The sequence below is a fragment of the Phoxinus phoxinus genome, assembly GCF_949152265.1.
Source record: "Phoxinus phoxinus genome assembly, chromosome: 20".
Classification (NCBI taxonomy): domain Eukaryota; kingdom Metazoa; phylum Chordata; class Actinopteri; order Cypriniformes; family Leuciscidae; genus Phoxinus; species Phoxinus phoxinus.
In genome coordinates this window covers 3007923-3026289 of record NC_136895.1, presented here as the reverse complement: position 1 = coordinate 3026289, position 18367 = coordinate 3007923, and the positions used below count along the sequence as shown (strand labels likewise).

Below are 18367 nucleotides of genomic sequence, written 5' to 3'. Positions count from 1 at the left end.
GGTCGGTGAACAGTGAGGTCAGAGAACAGTGAGGTCAGTGAACAGTGAGGTCAGAGAACAGTGAGGTCAGTGAACAGTGAGGTCAGAGAACAGTGAGGTCAGAGAACAGTGAGGTCAGTGAACAGTGAGGTCAGAGAACAGTGAGGTCAGAGAACAGTGAGGTCAGAGAACAGTGAGGTCAGTGAACAGAGAGGTCAGAGAACAGTGAGGTCAGTGAACAGTGAGGTCAGAGAACAGTGAGGTCGCTGAACAGTGAGGTCAGAGAACAGTGAGGTCAGTGAACAGTGAGGTCAGAGAACAGTGAGGTCAGAGAACAGTGAGGTCAGAGAACAGTGAGGTCAGAGAACAGTGAGGTCGGTGAACAGTGAGGTCAGAGAACAGTGAGGTCAGTGAACAGTGAGGTCAGAGAACAGTGAGGTCAGAGAACAGTGAGGTCAGAGAACAGTGAGGTCAGTGAACAGTGAGGTCGGTGAACAGTGAGGTCAGAGAACAGTGAGGTCAGTGAACAGTGAGGTCAGAGAACAGTGAGGTCAGAGAACAGTGAGGTCAGAGAACAGTGAGGTCGGTGAACAGTGAGGTCAGAGAACAGTGAGGTCAGAGAACAGTGAGGTCAGAGAACAGTGAGGTCGGTGAACAGTGAGGTCAGAGAACAGTGAGGTCAGAGAACAGTGAGGTCAGAGAACAGTGAGGTCAGAGAACAGTGAGGTCAGAGAACAGTGAGGTCAGAGAACAGTGAGGTCAGTGAACAGTGAGGTCAGTGAACAGTGAGGTCGGTGAACAGTGAGGTCAGAGAACAGTGAGGTCAGAGAACAGTGAGGTCAGAGAACAGTGAGGTCAGTGAACAGTGAGGTCGCTGAACAGTGAGGTCAGAGAACAGTGAGGTCAGAGAACAGTGAGGTCAGTGAACAGTGAGGTCAGAGAACAGTGAGGTCAGAGAACAGTGAGGTCAGAGAACAGTGAGGTCAGAGAACAGTGAGGTCGGTGAACAGTGAGGTCAGAGAACAGTGAGGTCGGTGAACAGTGAGGTCAGAGAACAGTGAGGTCGGTGAACAGTGAGGTCAGAGAACAGTGAGGTCGGTGAACAGTGAGGTCAGAGAACAGTGAGGTCGGTGAACAGTGAGGTCAGAGAACAGTGAGGTCAGAGAACAGTGAGGTCAGAGAACAGTGAGGTCGGTGAACAGTGAGGTCAGAGAACAGTGAGGTCGGTGAACAGTGAGGTCAGAGAACAGTGAGGTCGGTGAACAGTGAGGTCAGTGAACAGTGAGGTCGGTGAACAGTGAGGTCAGAGAACAGTGAGGTCAGAGAACAGTGAGGTCAGAGAACAGTGAGGTCAGTGAACAGTGAGGTCAGAGAACAGTGAGGTCAGAGAACAGTGAGGTCAGAGAACAGTGAGGTCAGAGAACAGTGAGGTCAGTGAACAGTGAGGTCAGTGAACAGTGAGGTCAGAGAACAGTGAGGTCAGAGAACAGTGAGGTCAGAGAACAGTGAGGTCAGAGAACAGTGAGGTCAGAGAACAGTGAGGTCAGTGAACAGTGAGGTCAGAGAACAGTGAGGTCAGAGAACAGTGAGGTCGGTGAACAGTGAGGTCAGTGAACAGTGAGGTCAGAGAACAGTGAGGTCAGAGAACAGTGAGGTCAGAGAACAGTGAGGTCGGAGAACAGTGAGGTCGGTGAACAGTGAGGTCGGTGAACAGTGAGGTCAGAGAACAGTGAGGTCAGTGAACTGGCACCTGTGTCTGCGCTGCAGGTCTGTGGTTCTGCGGTGTGTGTGTGGGCGGCAGCGGCTCTGGCTGAGGTGTGCGTGAGTGTGTGTTTCTCTCCATCAGTGTCATGAGCTGGATCTGCCTCAGTCTCCTGCTCTCCTGCCGGTGTCTCTTCAGGGCTTCAGGATACCTCTCTGACGCCGGCACAAAGGCTTTACTGGGCCGCAGTGTGTTCCACTCGGGCCGCTTCTGCGCTCTGCGTGCGTACGCCTCGTACGGGTCGGTGCGCACAGGATCCTTCACCTCGCTGTGGTGAGATCTCTTCACGTTCACTGCAGCAGGAGAGCGTTTATCTGCTTCTCCAACAGAACCTTTCTCAGGCTGATGACTGATTTCTGCAGAATCACACACTGATATTACTTTTCCATACAACAGTTCAAATCGCCACATCTGTGAGCCAAAATCCACCATTAAAACACCATAAAAGTGTGTGTGTGAGTGAGTGAGTGTGTTTTTTTACTTGACAGACATTGTCGATGATTGTCTACAAACTGTCTTTTTCTGAAACACTGAAGTGCAAAGATTGACCGGATGAGGAAAGGAAGACAGACCTGTCTGAACAGCGGTGTGTCTTCTCGGAGGTGTTGTGGAAGGAGGTGTTGTTCTCTGGCTTTGACTCTTGGAGGATGCGGCAGGGGAATCTGGAGCACTGAGGGCTGAAAATAAGAAGAAAATAATCATGCATACAGAATGTTGCAAATACAGAGCCAATGTGTGGTTCGTCCCGTACCCTGTGAGGCGCAGTCTCCCTCCAGGCTGTGCAGGAGTTTGGACACGTCGTGGCCTTTCTTCTCCAGCTCTCTGATCCTCAGGAAGTGGCGGTCTTTAGCGGCCTCTTCTTGGGCTCTTTGAATGCTCAGATACAGCTCCTCAGTTTTACGAGACTGCACCTCCTGCAATACAGACACTCCTTTCATATCCAAAATACAATCCTACCATTTTTCTTATTCTTTTGAAACATACAGTGTAATTATTTTACAACTAAAAAAGCCAAACTAAGTGTGGTTCACACGGTATGAGAAGGGTCTACTACTAAGTATTTACAACTAAATAATTTGTGCTGTGCGAGGAAATCCTGTCAATAAGCGGGTTAATGCCCGACGAGGTGTCCATTGTCAGGTATTAATGGACGATGTCGGAGCTCCGCTGGGCGTCGAACGGTTCACGCCTCGCCGTCGTCCATTAATACCTGACAATGGACACCTCGTCGGGCATTAACCCGCTTATACCATGTTCACTTGCCAAATAACACATTTTTAAAACATTAGTTTATATTTTAATTTGTTTTACAATTGAAATCTAACGGTTTTAGAACTCTTTTACTAGGTGTCCTACATCACTTTAATGGACACCCTGCAGCCAATCAGAATCGAGTATTCACCCAGACCATGGTATAATTCAGTATAATTGAAAGCTATCTTTTCTATTTGCCCAATCAGACCGGTGCAGATTTTTACTTGCGCTGTCAAAATGCCCAAAATGTTCTTGTTTTCGTTGTTTTTGACCCATGTAACCTTGTAAACAGTGCTTTAAGATTTCCAGGTGGGTCTAACAGGTTGGATATATACAGAAATCGAATAATGTTTTCAAAAACTGTACAGTCTTAACTGCATAAATGATAAATGAAATATAGATTAATCCTTATTAAAGCTACTAAAGTTATTAACTCAAGAGATTTTCTCTTGTTCTTTGATTAACACACTTTAAGAGCTGCCGCACATGATGCGGATCTGATACACATTTTCTCACAACTCTTGTTCATTTAAGACTTCATTTTAACTCATTCCTTGCGAGGATACTCGGCGAAATGTGCATTTTGGCATAATTCCGTGTTGTTTTTGTCTCCAAAGGATGACAGGAAAAAAAAACAAATACGGAGTTAATTGCGTTAAATGGTTTTAACGCATTAAACTGTAAAAAATAATCTCTTGCATTAACGTGTTCATTTTGACAGCCCTGCTTATTTATTTTGACCTTTAGCTGACAGCACATTGATGTGGTGTGCTCAGTGTCAGTATGTCAAATCTTCAGCCTCAGATGCAGTTCGGCATTATGCCGTTAAATTTGTTGTTGCGGTATACAAAAAAACAGTTTCGTCTATCCACACTAAATCCATAAGATTTGCCGGCATAGGCTGGATCTAGGAGGAGTTTGAAAAAGTAAAGAAAATCAAAATGGCGGACTGGAAGTTTAACCGACTATGGCAATATTGGTATCTATGTCCTCAGCATGACCCAAAGAATCTATTAAGACCAAGCGGCAACCTCCCCGTCTCTCTCTTGAAACCAACACGGAAGTGAATTAAACGGCAATTCGCCGACTGGCCGCTTGAGGCTGGCTGCAGAAGCGAGTCAAATCTGTATCTCCCCCATGTTGAAATGCCCAACTTTACAGCAGAAAAACACATGTGTACAGCCTGGTTCTCTCTGTGGCTTTGGTCTATACAGCTAATTTTGCCCTTCATAACAACTGTGAGGGGGGTGCATTTTTTTATAACTCACCCGTTTAGTTGATTATTATTTAAAGTTCTGCAAAATTAAGGGTGTGTCCACTTTTGAGTGACAGGTGGATTCCCGCTGATGTAAATGCTAGCCGGTTAGCCGTCACTTCACCTCAGCAAATTCCAGCCGCTGATCTTGCCATCTCTGCCGTGTTTGTGCTTTTTTTCGGGATTATTTAATATAATTTAATACACCCATTACCTCGCCCACGGCTTTGGATTCCGCCGTTATCGTCGAGTATCGTTCGAGAGAACCAGTGCTGTATTCCAGTTGTTCTCCTCTGTGAACACGCACTGGATGTCTGACAATTTCATTGCTTTTTGGAGTTTTCAGATTTAAAAGCGTCTATAGATATAAAGGCTACACTCGTTCTGCGGTGCCGTTGCTCTGGAACAGATTATAACATGCTTATGTGCCGTCAGATGAAATCCTGCAGGTGTCTGTGTTTCTCCGTCCATGCACTAAATGCACATCCTTGAATGAGTGCGGATCTCTTGAACTTCATAGGTAATATATCTATGTTTTGACCCATTTGAGAATTGAGATGCGGCCAAAATCAGAATTTAAAATGGACTGAATAATAAAGCTCTCTACGAACTTGACGAGCGATGCCGCGCTGACGGACCAAGTAATAAAAGAGTGACTGACATGTATGCACATAATCACGGTCACACACACACACTCTCAGAATAATATTGTAAAGTTACTGCATAATACATTTTCAACTAGCAGAATAGCTGTACAGAATCACGATACACAGTCTCACTTGTAGCTATGTCTTTTAACTATTATAATATTTCGAAGGGCAAAAACAGGACCTTTTTAATTGGCATTCTGATTTTAATCATCAACTGTCAGTGTCACTTTAGCGCGAGCCGCTGTGCAGTCGCAGACTTGGTACTGTGAGTAGCACATAGCATTAGCTCCCAAGCCTGAGCTAACTCCATAACGTCACGCTAGGTGGGCGTGGTTTCAGATAGCCATGCTCCTCAGCTCCGCCTCTTTGCCCATATTCTGTTATCCGGGAGTGACGAGCGGTGACGCGAGGCCAAGATGGCGTCGGCCGGCTCCGCCCACTTTAGGCTTCAAAAATGCTCTTCAGAAACCTACGGGTGACGTCACGGACACTACGTCCATATTTTTTTACAGTCTAAGGTTAAGACCAGTTTTAATAGTCAAAAGCTATTTACATTTCTAATTTCATTAGAATTTTTTACCAGAAGGTGGCGCTGTCTCAAAACTTTTTGAGTACCTTTAGGCTTGGTGCCGATGACAGTCACCAAGTTTTGTAACAACACATCAAAGCGTAATTCAAAATGGCCGATATTGGAATATTGTTTGACTCAACAAATCTAAAGAGACCAGTTTTACCAAACCATTCAGAAGTTATAAGCAAAAAAATGATTTTTCATTTCATTTGAATATGTGCAACACGTGTGCGTGAGAGTGTCACCTCTTTGTGTTTCTGTCGCTCCGTGTCAGTGATATACTGCTGCTGGAGCTGCTCTCGGTCTCTTTCCACCCTCCTCTCCTCTTCCTGCTCCTGTGCTCGCCGCACGGCGTCCTCTTTCTCTTTCTGGCGTCGGCGCTCCTCTACTTGAGCCTCAATTGCTCGCTACACATCAGAAATGTGTACATATTATAAATATAAAGGTACAAGCAGTGATTTCCTGTCAGTTTGGTCAAGCGATGTACCGACCTGGTGCTCCAGCTGCTTGAGTCTCCGGCGCTCCCGCTCCTCGATCTGAGCCGGGTCCAGCAAGGCCGTCATGGTGCGCAGATGACTAAACAACAAATTACAACGGCATGTTGATTTTCATAAAACCTTTGTTGGAATAACTAAATATTCTGTCTTTTTCAAAAAATAAATCATTTTGGAGCATCATCATCATCACTAATCAACTTCCAATCGGTCAAGGCAGGCCGTGACCAATGAGATTCACACTGTAAACTAAAGAATCTGTGAACTTTCAGGTAAAAAGCCAGAACACCACGTACAAAATACCACCATGGTAACACACGACACTATAAACATTCATTTAACAACAACCACAGTATACATATTTGATACGGGTATAACAAAACATTATTTCAATGAAGAACCAACAAATGTGAGTTGTTGACTTCCTAAAACTGTACATTTAACAATATTTCAACCCACTTAAGTGTATGTCAGGTTACTTTTTTTTTTGTTTGATATATTAAATAAGGTTTAGATGTCTGAGTGAAAATGTAATTATCATTAAAATTATTACTGTAACTGCCCTACAATAAGCTTTATAGCCATTTCTGTCAAGATCATATTTTTAAAACGCAGCTGAGCTGTGACGTCAGAAGAGGGAGACGTGCCAACGAAGTTCTATTCAAGTATGGAGAGTTTTGAGTCTGAGGAGATCCACAATCCCCCTCAAACCTATGATGGCCCACAGCTATACAATTTTGAGCCTCCCAGGCGTGAGACAGATGAGGAGCCAAACAGACATTTAAATAATTCCTATCGAAGAAACATAAATATCTGGTGTGAAGAGAAGCAGTGGAGAGTTGGTCAGGTGTCTGGTAGTATAGGCATAACTTAGCGGTGGAACGGTACATGTGTTCGTATTGAACCGAAACGGTACGGGCGTCACGGTTCGGTGCAGGAATATACACGGAGAATACACGGTATAAAAATAAATAAAACTTGCGTGCACATTAATTAATGCGGAACTACTGTTATACGCGGGTTATTTAGGGACACATAATCTGTAGCTCCGCCTTAGCTCTGAAGCTCCGGCTATAATGAACAGGCTGCGGTGTCAAGATTGCAATGCTGGAATATGTTGGTTGGTGTGTGTGTGTGTGTGTGTGTGTGTGTGAGAGAGAGAGGGGCGCGGGCGCGATCGACTGCTTCTACTACAGTCGCATACACCATAGGCACCGCATCAGCTACCAGTCTCACTCGGGTTTTAAATCCCATTTTATAACTCATGAGATCTCCAACCGCTTAGTCCATCTCAAGTGAAAAGGGCGCTGCAAATGACCGAAGTCTTGGATACCGAAGCAGCACTGAAGTCAGCGCGTTTGCTCCGAACAAAGTTGACCCAGGCACGGAACATAGACCTGCTTTGTTGGGAAAAAGTGGACTCTGTGACCGGTTTTAACAGTGTTTTGCACCCAGCACAAACGCAGTAACTAACCATCGTGAAAATACGCCTGCGTATACTAACTACCTAACTTAAATAACTAACTGCCTAAATAAATAAATGGTATTAGTCCTAATACTAATTCTCTGTAACTAACTCTCACTAAATCACTCGTACAATTATCAACACAGCTCAGCGAGCTGGGAGACGTCTCCCTCGTATGACATCAAGCGATTCGTTTGGGGGGAGGAGCAGTTTTAAGTGAGGACTGAAAATAACGAACTTTTTCATCTTATATTCTGCCTTTAGGTATCGAAAAACATACAAAACAACACATCAACTTGTCAAACGTGTATTTCCCCTAACTATTTTGTGTTAATCATAATTACAAGCAGAAGTGTGCCACTGGCGGTACACCCCAACCCCCCCACCCCCTCGGCACCAAAATATTCATAATCAAAATTACTAAGCCACTAAATGAAATGACACAATATAGATATAATTTTAAAGCTTAGAAACTCAGCTTTCCGATCAACTCTTAACAGTTCTTGGTAATCGTATTTTTCAAAACTACTGATCAACACAAAATAGGTTTCGTTTGAGTGTGAACTTCACAATGAATGTAGCCAATTTGATCAACTCCTAAAGAGTGCCGAGTTATTTGCTGATAAATAAATAAATAAAAAATCACAATTTGTGAAATACCTTTTTGTACTATGTACTGTAATAGGTCAAAAACCTCATATAGTCATGTCTTTGGAAAGTTCTCATGGAGTAGAATTAGGGATGCACCGATCCACATTTTTTCACTTCCGATCCGATCCCGATACCTGAATTCGGATATCGGCCGATACTGATACTATTCCGATACCAAAGCTGTGTTTGCTTTAATTTTATTATCATTCTTGTTGATTTTATATGGTGCTGAAATAAACTCCTCTCAACAGGCAAGTATGATATGTACGCATGTATGTCCCAAAAGGCAACTTGACGTATGTATAAGGTCAGAAAAATAGGAAATCCTGTTAACAGGAAAAATCCCATTCTGAAAACAAATATGCAACTAAGGATTTCAAATTGATTGTGATGTCAATATTTATTACATTTCATAACTACATTTCATAACTTCATAAGTCTTGAAAATATAAGAAAAGTGCAAGTGTACACATCTAACACACACACTATCAATAAAACAGTGTACATCTGAACAGCACAAATCAAGAACACAGGCTCTTGTAGAATCAACAACAAATCATGTTTTTAAAATGTAAAATATTTGAAAATAAATATAAGAAAACTGCAATAGCTGTAAACATATTTTACTTCACACACACACACACACACACACTTACTTACACACACACACTTATTTACACACACTCACACACTATAAATAAAAATGATATTAGGCTACATGCGCTTCATGAGCCGCGCGCGGTCTCTTGCTCTCTCTCCCTCTCTGTCGTCCACGCGCTGCGCGGTTTGGAGCACAGTCTCTGTCTCGCGGGCGCGCTCGCTCTAGATTCCGGAGGTTTTAACTAATTCGCGGGCATCAGTGAGTGAGCCGCTATCATGAATGACTCCAGAAGTGATTCCTGACGGCTCCTGTTGTCTTTCTGCCCCCTGGCTAAAAAAATCATTGTGCTCTTTTACGTGGTGCTTTTTAAAATGTTTTATGGCGTTCGTTGTGTTGCATAGAGGCGGAAGCTCCCTCGCATCATACATTACAGCTTTGCAAACATTGCACTCTGCGGTGTTTCCAGTGTGAAGTATATCCACACAGCGGACATGTTGGCTAGCCACAGTGCTGCTCAATGCTATCCTGCTCTAGCTGGCTGCAAACTGCGGAATGGCTTTCCTGAGCGGGGACGTGTCTCATAACTCTGTGTCTCATTGAGCCGCGCCTCCGTTCAGGAAATCCATTCCACAGTTTGCAGCCAGCTAGCAGACTCGCCGGCGGGAATCACTTTTGGAGTTATTTCAGCAGACAACGTTAAAGCGCAGATATGGCTCATGGATATCGGATATCTCCGCAGGTCAGATCGGGAAAATCCGATACGTGAATTACGCTGGTATCGGCCCCGATACCGATACTGGATCGGCCCCATCCCTAAGTAGAATACAACAAGCAGAATTGTTTTGGGATTTGACAAAACATGAGAGTTTTCGTACGTGAAGAGCCATATGTAAATAATATACGGATGTTGCATTCATGTGGTGTGTTAATTGTTAAAGTTAAAAGGGTGGTGTAATGCCCTTTTCACAAGATGTAAAATAAGTCTCTGATGTCCCCAGAGTGTGTGCGTGAAGTTTTAGCTCAAAATACCCCACAGATATTTTTATATCGCATGTTAAAGTGTCACTTTTTGAGGGTTTGCAAAAAAACATAGTTTTGTGTCTGTCCCTTTAAATGCAAATGAGCTGCTGCAGAGGGCGGGGTTTCAAGAGCTCATGTGTGTTAGCAGCTGCGATTACCTCACACACTAAAATGACAGAAACTGTTCTGTCTTTAATGTTAAACCGGAGTCAGATAAAGATGGAGAGACTCAAGAAGAAGTGACAACATGTAGAAGCAACAGGACGTCTCTGAATGGTTAGTTGATAAATTTATGTTGCTGATGTGGAGTTAACTATCTTCTATTAGCATATTCCGTCATGCTAATCTATAAATCGCTCGTATAGGAACTGTTGTGAGATGCACACAGAGTGACTTTTTATTGCATGTGAAAAGATGGATGCTAAAGTTTGAGCTGACTCACAAATGTGCTCGACTACAACAACTCTCCCTCTTCTCAACATGGACTGCGTGCTTATGCAAATTTTAGGGTTGGTGATGTCACAAACCCGGGAGGAATGTCGTGTAGTTCCTACCAGCCGTTTGTTTTAGTCCTTAAAAAACGATTTCTTTAAAAGCAAATATCTCCCTTTGCTCTGAACGTTGAGCGTTGTAACTTTGCAGATGTTGTTTCTGATCAAACAGCAACATTACACACTAACTACAGTTAGAAAAGTCAAATCATACTTTACCACCCCTTTAAATTACATGAACAGTCTCATTAGATCTGTTCTTATTAGATCAGTTTTTCACCGCATTGAGTAAGGAGCTTATCGTTCACTTTTTCTCAGTATAGATGTGTGTTGGTGTAATAATAATCAGTGTGTCATGAAGCTGTCAGACCTGGATCTCTGTTGGACTCCCTGCGTGGTGTCGACGCTGGCCCTGCCCAGACCGTCCCCTCCACACACACTCACAGCGTCCCGTGCCGTGGCCAGGGCTCCTGAGACGGGGACATGAGGAGGCAGACCGCTGCTCGGGTCAGACACTGCTGAGGGCTGAAGCAGAGAGTCAAAGTGAACCGCCCACCGCTCCATGTCCACGGCCTGTGGAGACAGAAGACCATCAACTAAAGCCATTCTTCACATCAACGTTACACTATTGCATCCTCTGACATACGAGTCTGTCTCAGTTGTCTGCACATGCTTTAAAAAAGAGCTTTTTTAAGAACAACAGTGCCTGATGGCTTGAGAACGCAAAACTTGAAATAGGTTCCAAGGTGCAAGCCTTGAAGAAAATATATATACATTTTTTTATCTCTGCGCAAGCTTTAAAAACATAATCTGTGAAAACGCGGACGTGTGCACATGTGTATTACCGGTACGGGTTTAATCTATAGTATGCGCGTTTGAATATATATGTGCGCAGGCGTGTAGTCTTTCTTTACAAATTGACCTCAACAAATTACTTGTCTGGCTTTAAAAATGTATAATACAGAATTATTTATCGCTTTATTATTTATCTACCGCCAGCAGTCGATTTTGATATTCTAGGTATTATTAACTGGCCGGAGTTTTGAGATCGCAGTAGACGTGAAGGACTATAATGCGTTTAAGAGCTCGCTCAAGAACTGCGGAGCTAAACCATTTAGTGCTTTGTAAGTAATCAGCAATATTTTAACATTTATACGATGTTTAATAGGCAGCCAATGCAGTGTTGACAGAACGGGGCTAATATGGTCATACTTCCTGGTTCTGGTAAGAACTCGAGCTGCTGCGTTTTGGACCAGCTGTAGTTTGTTTATTAAGCGTCAAGGGCAACCACCCAGTAGAGCATTACAATAATCTAGCCTTGAGGTCATAAACGCATGAACTAATTGTTCTGCATTATTCATTGAGAGCATATGACGTAATTTAGATATATTTTTAAGATGGAAAAATGCGGTTTTACAGATACTAGACACGTGACTTTCAAATGAAAGATTGGTATCAAAGAGCACACCCAGGTTCCTAACCGACGACGAAGACTTAACAGAGCAGCCATCAAGTGTTAGACAGTACTCTAGGTTATTACGTGTGGAAGTTTTTTGTCCAATAGACAAAATAATCTCTTAGAATCTCTGTTTTTTCAGAATGGGCTTTATGCACAGCTGCACTACTTCCTGAACTTCAGGCTTTGTTTCCTGTCTGCCATTATTGGACAAACTGATTAATCCAGGTGTGCCTGACCAATAACAATAATCAGACACACCTGAATTAATCAGTTTGTCCAATAATGGCAGACAGGAAACAAAGGAGCTGCCTGAAGTTCAGGAAGTAGTGCAGCTGTGCATAAAGCCAATTTAGTAGTAGGAAATTACTAGTCATCCAGTTTTTTATATCAGCTATGCATTCCGTTAATTTTGTGAATTGGTAGGTTTCGTTAGGTTTTGAAGAAATATACAGCTGAGTATCGTCGGCATAACAGTGAAAGCTAATTCCATGTTTCCTAATGATATCTCCTAATGGTGGCATGTACAGAGTGAACAGCAGCGGTCCTAGTACTGAGCCTTGTGGTACGCCATACTGAACTTGTGATTGATAAGACATCTCTTCATTTACTGCTACAAACTGATAACGGTCAGATAAGTATGATTTAAACCATGCTAGTGCAATTCCACTAATGCCAACATAATGTTCGAGTCTATTTAAAAGGATGTTGTGGTCAATGGTGTCAAATGCAGCACTAAGATCAAGTAACACTAATAGAGAGATACAACCACGATCGGATGATAAGAGCAAATCATTTGTGACTCTAACGAGAGCTGTCTCGGTACTATGGTACGGTCTAAATCCGGACTGAAAATCCTCGCAGATATCATTTCTTTCAAGAAAGGAACACAGTTGTGAGGATACTGCTTTTTCTAATATCTTTGACAGAAATGGCAGATTAGAGATCGGCCTGTAATTGACTAGTTTTGTAGGATCAAGTTGCTGTTTTTTAACAAGCGGTTTAATCATAGCTAGCTTAAAGGTTTTTGGTACGTATCCTAGAGACAAAGATGAATTAATGATATTAAGAAGAGGATCTATGACATCTGGAAGCATCTCTTTCAGCAGCTTAGTCGGTATAGGGTCTAACATACAAGATGATTTAATGAGTTTAGAAAATTCTTCCTCTCCTATAGCAATGAATGAATAAAATTTTCCCTCAGGGAGACTACAATGCATTTCCTGATGCGATTCTCTATTAGACGGTTGCATAGTTATAATTTTGTCCCTGATATTATCGATCTTATAAGTGAAGAAGTTCATAAAGTCATTACTGCTGTGTTGCTTGGAAACTTCTGGGCTTGAAGCTTTCTTTTTCATTAGTTTAGCCACTGTTTCAAATAAATACCTAGGATTATGTTTATTTTCTTCTATAAGAAAAATAAGCAGATCTAGCAGCTTTTAAAGCCTCTCTGTAAGCAATCGAGCTCTCCTTCCATGAAATCCGAAACATCTCTAGTTTTGTTTTCTTCCAGTTGCGCTCCGTTTTTCTGGCTGCTCTCTTAAGGGCCTGAGTGTGCTCGTTGTGCCACGGTGTTGGACTTTTCTTTAATCTTCTTTAAGCGCAGCGGAGCAACTGTGTTTAAAGTGCTGGAAAAGAGAGAGTTAAAAGTTTCTGTTGCAATATCGAGTTCTTCTAAGCTATCCGGGATGCTGAGATGATGAAACTGATTAGGAAGATTATTGATAAAGCAATCTTTAGTGGCAGAAGTGATCGGTCTAACATAACACGGAGTCGGCTTTGCAGCCTTGGCTAAATGTAATTTACATGAGACTAGATAATGATCTGAGATGTCATCGCTCTGCTGCAGTATTCCACCGGCATCAACATCTATTCCATGTGATAATATTAGATCTAGAGTATGATTACGGCAATGAGTCGGTCCTGACACGTGTTGTCTAACTCCAATAGAGTTTACAATGTCTTTAAATGCCAATCCCAATGCATCTTTTTCATTATCTGTGTATATTAAAGTCACCAACAATTAGTACTTTATCTGCAGCCAGTACTAATTCTGATAGAAAGTCTGCAAATTCTTTGATAAAGTCTGTATGGTGCCCTGGTGGCCTGTATACAGTAGCCAGTACAAATCTCAAACGGGATTTATCATTTACACTATACAGTGTTTCCGCTACATTCATTCTGCCGTGGTGGGCCGCCACACCAAAAATCCTCCCGCCATATTGTGCATACTATTGCGTTATTGTTAAGCCCCACTAAAGGCATAGAAAACATGTAAAGTAGGCTACCATAACGTTTTTGTGCACTATATTCCAAGACTTCTAAAGTCATTCGATAGCATAATGTGAGGTAAAAATGAATATTTAAGTCGTTAAGTTAAAGTTAATGGAAACTCATCTCTCCTCAGTCATCCTCCATTCAGCATTCAAACAGCGTATCACATTCGGTTACGACCGCTACGTCAGTAATACGATGACACTCTCTCCAAGATCAATGTTCCCATTATTATACTGTATTTGTAGATAAAGGTCTATGGTTTGCATTAAATCTTGCTGGAGTTTATTGCGCATTCTAAATCATATTCCTCTCTCCCGGGTGTCTGTTAGATTACAGCACTGGAGTAGAGAGCACTATGAATTGTTCTTCATGCGCACTGTAACTGAAATTTAAAACTGATCAAACTGTTGCATAGATTAGATATAATACACTAAGCATCAAATATCTCTTTGCTTTGTGCTTTGAACTTTTCAATGTAGCGCTGCACGCTGTGACTTTGCGTTGCTTCAAGTGCACCATTCTGTGCACGGGATGCGCATAATCGCTTTGCCGCTGTAAATTGGAGCCTTTCATATTATAATTAGGGCTGGGCAAAAACTTTTTTTTTTCACCTGGCTGTTCATCTCTTTGTCTTGTTGTCGGCGTAGTTTGTCCTCTTTTCTCTGCTGGTCCAGTTCCTGAATCCATCGCCTCTGCTGTTCCTCTCTCTGAGCGCTGAACACGTCCTCCACAGGACCTGCTTCCTGTACACACACCAAACATCATTCACCAATCCATCCGCCGCCGAGTGCTTACGGTGCAGAGCGAGCAGCTGAACACACCCCGACTCTGAAGACCGAGCGGATGGCAGCAGGAAGCTCTCGCTGAGGCCGAGTCCTGTGCTTTGAGCTCGCAGCAGTCCCATCCTGCACACACACACACACACACACACACATCAGTTACACACACACACACATCAGTTACACACAAACACAGGCACATCAGTTACACACATACAGTCCCATCCTGCACACACACACACACACATCAGTTACACACACACACAGGCACATCAGTTACACACACACACAGTCCCATCCTGCACACACACACACACACACACACACAGGCACATCAGTTACACACACACACAGGCACATCAGTTACACACACACACAGGCACATCTCTTCGAGGGGAGGGTCTATGGGCGGGTACATGTATGGGCTTTGGACGGCGAAGAACACGCGGAGAGCATCAGCTTTAGTTTCTGCTCTGAAAACCGCTAGACAGCCAAACTCTGCGAGTGTGTGTTAGAAATCAGGAATGGAGAGAGAACATTGTATTTGCTGCGTTCTTCATCTTCAAACCAAACTTCAGACTTAAATCGCGTCTGGCTGGAGCTCTTCCCGTAATGTTCACGCATTCGGTCAGCGGGCGGAGAGTACCAGTGTTGGCTGTTTGTGAACACACACATTACACTATGAAAACAATCCGGCCCCTTTTTGACTCTGGAAGTGGAGAAAGTGGACAGCTGAAAACACTTTAGACCCGTTTACACCTGTAAACGGGTCGTCCACTTCACATCTGATGCAACCAAAACACATGTTAACAGCAGGAGTAAACAGAGCCCCAGACACACACAGATCGAGTCATTTCAACCCCAGAAACGTTTAATGATAATCATCAGATCATGTTGCACTGTCCTGAATGATTCTTCATTCTTTATTAAGGTGCGTCACATTTACGAATTGTTCAACAAATTTTCACAGCGAAATTTCCCGGCACAGGTTTAAGTTGTTGGTTAAGAACATGTGACTTTGGTGTGAGTTGTGCTTCATACATCACTGACCAGGCAAGGGACATGTTCTGCCTGTGAGATTTCGCTAATGTGATCGCACATTCATCAATACGCCTTCTTTAGTCATTTTGATGTTTCTTTAGCATCCCTTCACAAGAGATTTTAGCAAAGCCTCACCTCAGCTGTGGAGAGCCTGAAGACTGCGAATACGACAAGAAGTGGGGTTTTCTTAATATCCAGTTCTCTTGTTGTTCAGTGTATTATTTTCCAGCAAGTAGGGCTATTTTCACCTTTAATCCTCCCTTGTTTGGCTTACGCTACTCTGAGCAATGCCTGAACTTTGTATTTTGAGCACTTCTTCAGTTATTTTTGCCTCTTCACGATGACTTGCTTGCTGTAGTCCTCAGTTGTAAGTGGCTTTGGATAAAAGCGTCTGCTAAATGACTAAATGTAAATGTGAATGAAGAAGAAACACACTGGATCATTGTTACACTGTTATAAGGGAGATTATCATCTATTTCCAGGGCGTAATCTAATGAAAGTAACAGCTCTCTGCGGTTCATTCTTCACACTATAGCCGAGTAACTGCTGTACTATAGTAACTACAGTGTAATGCGACTCAGGTCTTTTTCTTAAGATTTATTTTGGGCGTTCTTACCTTTATAGTGATAGGATAGTGTAGAGTAGACAGGAAGAGAAGTGAGAGAGAGAGGGGGACGGGGTCGGGAAATTTCCCCCACCAGATTATTGAACTTGAACGGTTACACACTAGTCAGAATATGTAAGTTATAAGGACAAAAAGTCTAAGACACTTAATATTCAACAATATTAGTGATCTGCTGCATTGACAGCATTATAGGAGAACTGAACTGAGCTGGACGATGACATCACATCTGGAGATGGTTTTCTCCAGAGTGGCTATATATATATAAATAAATGAACTAAATTGATAACTTTTTTACACCAGAAATGAACCATCACTGAACTTTCTTAAGCTGGACTGTAAAACATGTTTTATGAGATGCAGAGTTTATACATTCACTCACTGCGTCGGACGGGTGGTTCAGTCTCACTCTAGATGGTTCATCATGAGCCTTCATATCTTTGAGACGGGCTTTTTGCTGCCTTTTCAGAGCCATCTGCTCATCTGCAAAGTAACAAACTGATCAGACACACATCTCACCACCGCTAATTCAACACACTCTCGTCACAACTCATAACGGTTTCACGTTTTGTATGAATTTGTACAATCTCATCTGCATGATCTGCTTACTGATGCTTATCTTTAGTGTTGGGCCTTTATGCCTGCGTTTCTTTTCTCTAAAAACCTTATGTGTCTGTACATATCAACTCAACTCAAGTCATCTTTATTTATATAGTGCTTTATACAATACAGATGTTTCAAAGCAGCTTTACAGTGATAACAGGGAAATTAAGTATTTCGGATGTTGTTCAGCTGAAGTCAGTCCAGTGTTGATTCAGTTCTGTTGTAAAGATCATCCATTATTGAATTAGTTCATTTCATCTATAAAGCGGTTCTCTCTTCTCCAGCACTTTAGACAGTTGCTCCTTTGCTCTTCAAGAAGATTAACGGGCGCTCAGGAGAGCACACAGAAAAAAGGAGCACAGCTGGAAGGAAACAAGACTAGAGGTTTCTCGCATTTCATGGAAGGAAAGCCACATCGTACAAATTCATACAAAATCACCAGTTAGTAAGATAGTTGTTCTCTCATGAGATTGGGTTCAATACATTATGGTCAATTTAATGAAATTAATTTGTCCATCATATTCCTAGACTTTATGCCACCCTCATTCATATTTTACTCTTGTTACTTATAGTGTCTGATTGCACATTACCCAGCTCTCTCCTCCATTGAGCTTTTTTGGCTTCCAGCTTTTCTCTCCCCCTTTCCCTTTCTCCAAATGTGCTGAAAAACCCTGACTGCTGCCCGTCTGACAGAAGCCTGCATCCAAACAAGACCACAACATCACTGTTCATCACGGTCACACTCATCAATTACCTCAATGAAGGAATCTCACCAAACCTAGAGTCAAACGCATGCCATATTTCACCTTAAAGGTCCTGATATACTACTGGTGTGACGTCATTTCTAACTAAACCAGGCCCATCGCAGTTTGTTTCTGAAGTCGAAGCGAACTTTCATTCGTGGCGATGATGTAATAGGTGGGTGTGTAAAGGTGGTGATGATGTAATAGATCAGACGCGAGTGAAAGCATGAAACTCTAATTGAGAGGAAAGTGCAGCACATTTGTACACTTCCATCTAAGCATCGCTCTCGGCAGCGTGACCAGTACATCACTGAATAGCTTGTTTTTACCCCAGAGTGAAGAATGAAGATGAACTGTGCAGTGAGTATAACATCTAGAGTATAACTAGATTTTCATCAAATGTCCTTTCATTCTTGCATTATTACAATTACAACGAAGCACATTTCAAGAGATTCCCCTCACAATAACACAAGGAGCGTGTCTTACTCTCGGTCTGTCTTGGCTTGTGTGTGTTCATGATGATCTGCTGCTTCTGTGCTGGCGTGACAGGTTTCCTCTGAGCTGGCAGCAGCTTCTGCGCACAAGAAAAGAAGTGTTGCACTGAAGAATGTCACGGATGAAGTGATTGAAAGGCCGTGTGTAGACGCTCA

The 18367-nt window shown here is 42.7% G+C and overlaps 1 protein-coding gene across 7 annotated transcripts in view; it reads right to left on the bottom strand.

Moving 5' to 3' along the window:
* The window catches only part of ccdc66 (coiled-coil domain containing 66), a 58973-nt gene that overhangs the window by 37896 nt on the left and 2710 nt on the right, over positions 1–18367 (bottom strand). For 5 of the 7 annotated variants that reach the window (XM_079593629.1, XM_079593630.1, XM_079593626.1 and 2 more), the window contains 11 exons: positions 18204–18291; positions 17565–17671; positions 16754–16854; positions 14751–14834; positions 14541–14672; positions 10564–10766; positions 5963–6047; positions 5717–5878; positions 2493–2655; positions 2314–2418; positions 1730–2097 (listed from right to left, as the gene is read on the bottom strand). In XM_079593629.1, the coding sequence (XP_079449755.1) occupies positions 1730–2097; positions 2314–2418; positions 2493–2655; positions 5717–5878; positions 5963–6047; positions 10564–10766; positions 14541–14672; positions 14751–14834; positions 16754–16854; positions 17565–17671; positions 18204–18291 (1598 nt within the window). The remainder of the gene's footprint in view (positions 1–1729; positions 2098–2313; positions 2419–2492; positions 2656–5716; positions 5879–5962; positions 6048–10563; positions 10767–14540; positions 14673–14750; positions 14835–16753; positions 16855–17564; positions 17672–18203; positions 18292–18367) is intronic. The other 2 variants (XM_079593628.1, XM_079593631.1) reach the window with 2 other exon arrangements.